General features: G+C 41.9%; 1 protein-coding gene across 1 annotated transcript in view; it reads right to left on the bottom strand.

Moving 5' to 3' along the window:
- Positions 1-2,263: 2,263 nt before the first annotated feature.
- The window catches only part of LOC308369030 (dihydropteridine reductase-like), a gene marked incomplete at its 5' end in the record, with an annotated part of 8,764 nt that continues 7,974 nt past the window's right edge, over positions 2,264-3,053 (bottom strand). The window contains one exon of the mRNA XM_080843363.1: positions 2,264-2,437. Within this exon, the coding sequence (XP_080699489.1) occupies positions 2,335-2,437 (103 nt within the window). The 3' untranslated portion in view covers positions 2,264-2,334. The remainder of the gene's footprint in view (positions 2,438-3,053) is intronic.

Raw genomic sequence — 3,053 nt, forward strand, 5'->3', positions numbered from 1 at the left:
TACTACTGTATACAATATGCATGCTCAAACACACAAAACACACCTCCAAGCCCCTGTGTTCATCAGTAAGACCCATCACGTCATCGAAAGTAAAATACGCTCAAGCCATTGGATTAAACAAATTGCTTGGAAAGCTGGCTTGGGTCATTGTTGCCGGGTCATTATTGCCGGCCAGTGCAAGAATCACAACAGGGCACTAAGGGCAACACTTCATTCAAACAGTATATATATATATATAAGTATACACAACAATATTACATTGACAAGAGCTATGCTACAGAAATGTCGTTTAAATTCATGTCTATTTTTAGATGGCACACTACTGACACATACGTACATATCTGAGTCTGATCAATAAGGTACTGCTGTTACTGTTCTTCCCTGAAATGGACAGGAATCTTGGCCACATCAGGATCCCAAGCATAAGGTTGTTATTGCAATTTCAGCCAAACTCAGTCTGGTAAAAGTTCAGCTGTTCAGAGGTTTAAGAGCCAGTCAGGACTCCAGTGAGATTGTGTGTGACAGGAACAAACTAAAACTTTGCTCCAGTGGGAAACACAAAACATGGGTAGCCAAACAGCACTGCTCCGGCTTTCTATTGTCCCTGATGCGGTTCTGATCCGGCTTTGTTCTGGCCCTGATGCGGTTCTGATCTGGCTTTGTTTTGGCCCTGATGCAGATCTGCTCAGAAATGTTGTTGTCAGAACCATGCTGTTGTCAGGGTGTCCTTCTCAGAGGGTGCGTTCAGATGTTTAAAACAGAGGCTTATTCATATGATGAATAATATGTCTATAGATGCCTACTATTATTTTAGTGCAGCACAGGGATTTAAAAAATTGTATTTCACTAATTTTCACCGATGTTAAATTAACGTCTTTCTTGTGACATTGAAAGGAAGTATTGTGGAGTGGCTTGCAATATTTATTGGCCTTTTGAACTTTCAAAATGACTTTCAAATGATTTTCAACATTTTCCTACAGTAAACGAAGCATTAGGATATTCATTTAGCAATGAATCATTTCAGGTCGAGGCAGTGGATTTCACTGCCACAGCAGTGACATCTAGTGGTAGATGTGTAGACTGTAGGACAGGCTGTGTGAGAAGGGAGACGTAGGCTACTGTGCTACCGACCCACACATGTGGTTTATTCATGTCAAGAGTGTGTATTGTTTACTTCTGTTTAAATCAGTGATGTGTGTGTGTGTGTGTGTGTGTGTGTGACTGAAACAGCTTGACACAGAAATAAATGAGTAGAGCCAGCAGCAGTGGAGAACTTGGACTCCAACTCAACTCGGACACACACACACACACACACACACACACAAACACACACTTTATATACAAGTTTTTTCACATCTTTCTTTTTGAGTTTTTTCTTTGTGTAGGTAATGATGACAAAACACTCGATATTGGAGGTCAGAGGTCAGACGAGAGATTTTAATGAATGAGATGACAGAACAGAAGGAAATGTACAAACACACACAACATGGAAGTGTGTGTGAAAGGACAAAAAGTAACACACTCTTAAAAGTACCCCACAGTAACACAAACATAAACACACACATTCACCGACATTGCAATATGCACACACACAGACACAAACACACACACACATTTCTACATTTGGTCATATACTGTACCAAACACACATAGAGCACAGACATTAGAAAGAGTAAGGCCACCATTTCAGGAGGGGATTGTACGCTTCAAATAAAACAGCGGCATGTTTCAGCTTCTCATCTCTTAGTCTTCGAGGGAGAGGGAAAGATACAGTAAGCAGGAGGGAAAGGGGAGAGAGAGAGAGGCAAAGAGAGGCAAAGAGAGAGAGGGTCGAAGAGAGACAGAGGGTGAGAGAGGACTAGACAAATGCTTAAAAAGGTAAGAAAGAAAATGATTGAGGGATACATAATGCAAACTCTGCATGCTGAGGTCAAAGATTAAGGTGAAAGGTCTGCATCCACAGTGCCTCCCAGGTCACTGCACACTGCTAGATGTACTAACACTACTGCACTAAACACAGACACAGTAGGCTGCAGCTGGTCTGTCTGCTCTTAGACGAGATCAACAAAATCCAGGTGTGTACATTAGTAATATCGGATGTAGTTCTATGGAAGTACCTGTAGACGGTGCTATAATATAACACTGACCATGCCAACACCTTCATGCCATGATGTCTCGTCTCTCCCCTCTCCTCCTCCTCCCCTTCTTGCTCTGCTTCTGGTTCCCTCTGTCAGTGCCCCTCTCTCTGCCTGTATCACTTCCTCAAAGCCAATCCACCCAACATTCCTCTCTTCACTTATTCAGCTCCGTCACTCTCTCTCTCTCTCCGTCCTCTCACTGTGCAGGGCTGGCCTCCGTCTTCCCTCCTGTGGTCACCAGCTGCATCAGGCTGCCTGAGGCCGGACGAGTAGAACCACTGGCCCAGTTGAAGAACATTCTGGAAAGGGAGGGATGGAGAGATGGATGGAGAGAAGGATGGAAGGATGGATGGAGGGGGGGGGGGGTGGATGGGTGGGTAGATGCCGGAGAGAAAGAGGAAATGTAAAGTAAATAATAATAAAATGAAATATGTGATATGCAGCATATAGTACCTGTCTGATGGTTGTATTCCCACTGAGGGACAGACTGTGACTGTGAGAGGATAAGGAGACTCCTGCAGTGTTAGTGCTAAGGTCATTTATAATGCTAATAATAATGTTAATGTGCATGTTAATGTTTATGTTGATGTTTGTGCTAATTGCCTATGTTTAGAATTTATCAGACAGACAGACAGACAGCCAGACAGACAGACAGACAGACAGACAGACAGACAGACAGACAGACAGACAGACAGACAGACAGACAGACAGACAGAGACAGATAGATAGATAGATAGATAGATAGATAGATAGATAGATAGATAGATATATATACAGATAGATAGATAGATAGATATAGATAGATATAGATAGATTAATAGATAGGTAGACAGGTATATATATATATATATATATATATATATATATATATAAATAGATAGATAGAGTACTGTATTGATCACCAAAGGGAAACCA

Source organism: Sprattus sprattus (assembly GCF_963457725.1).
Source record: "Sprattus sprattus genome assembly, chromosome: 8".
Classification (NCBI taxonomy): Eukaryota; Metazoa; Chordata; class Actinopteri; order Clupeiformes; family Clupeidae; genus Sprattus; species Sprattus sprattus.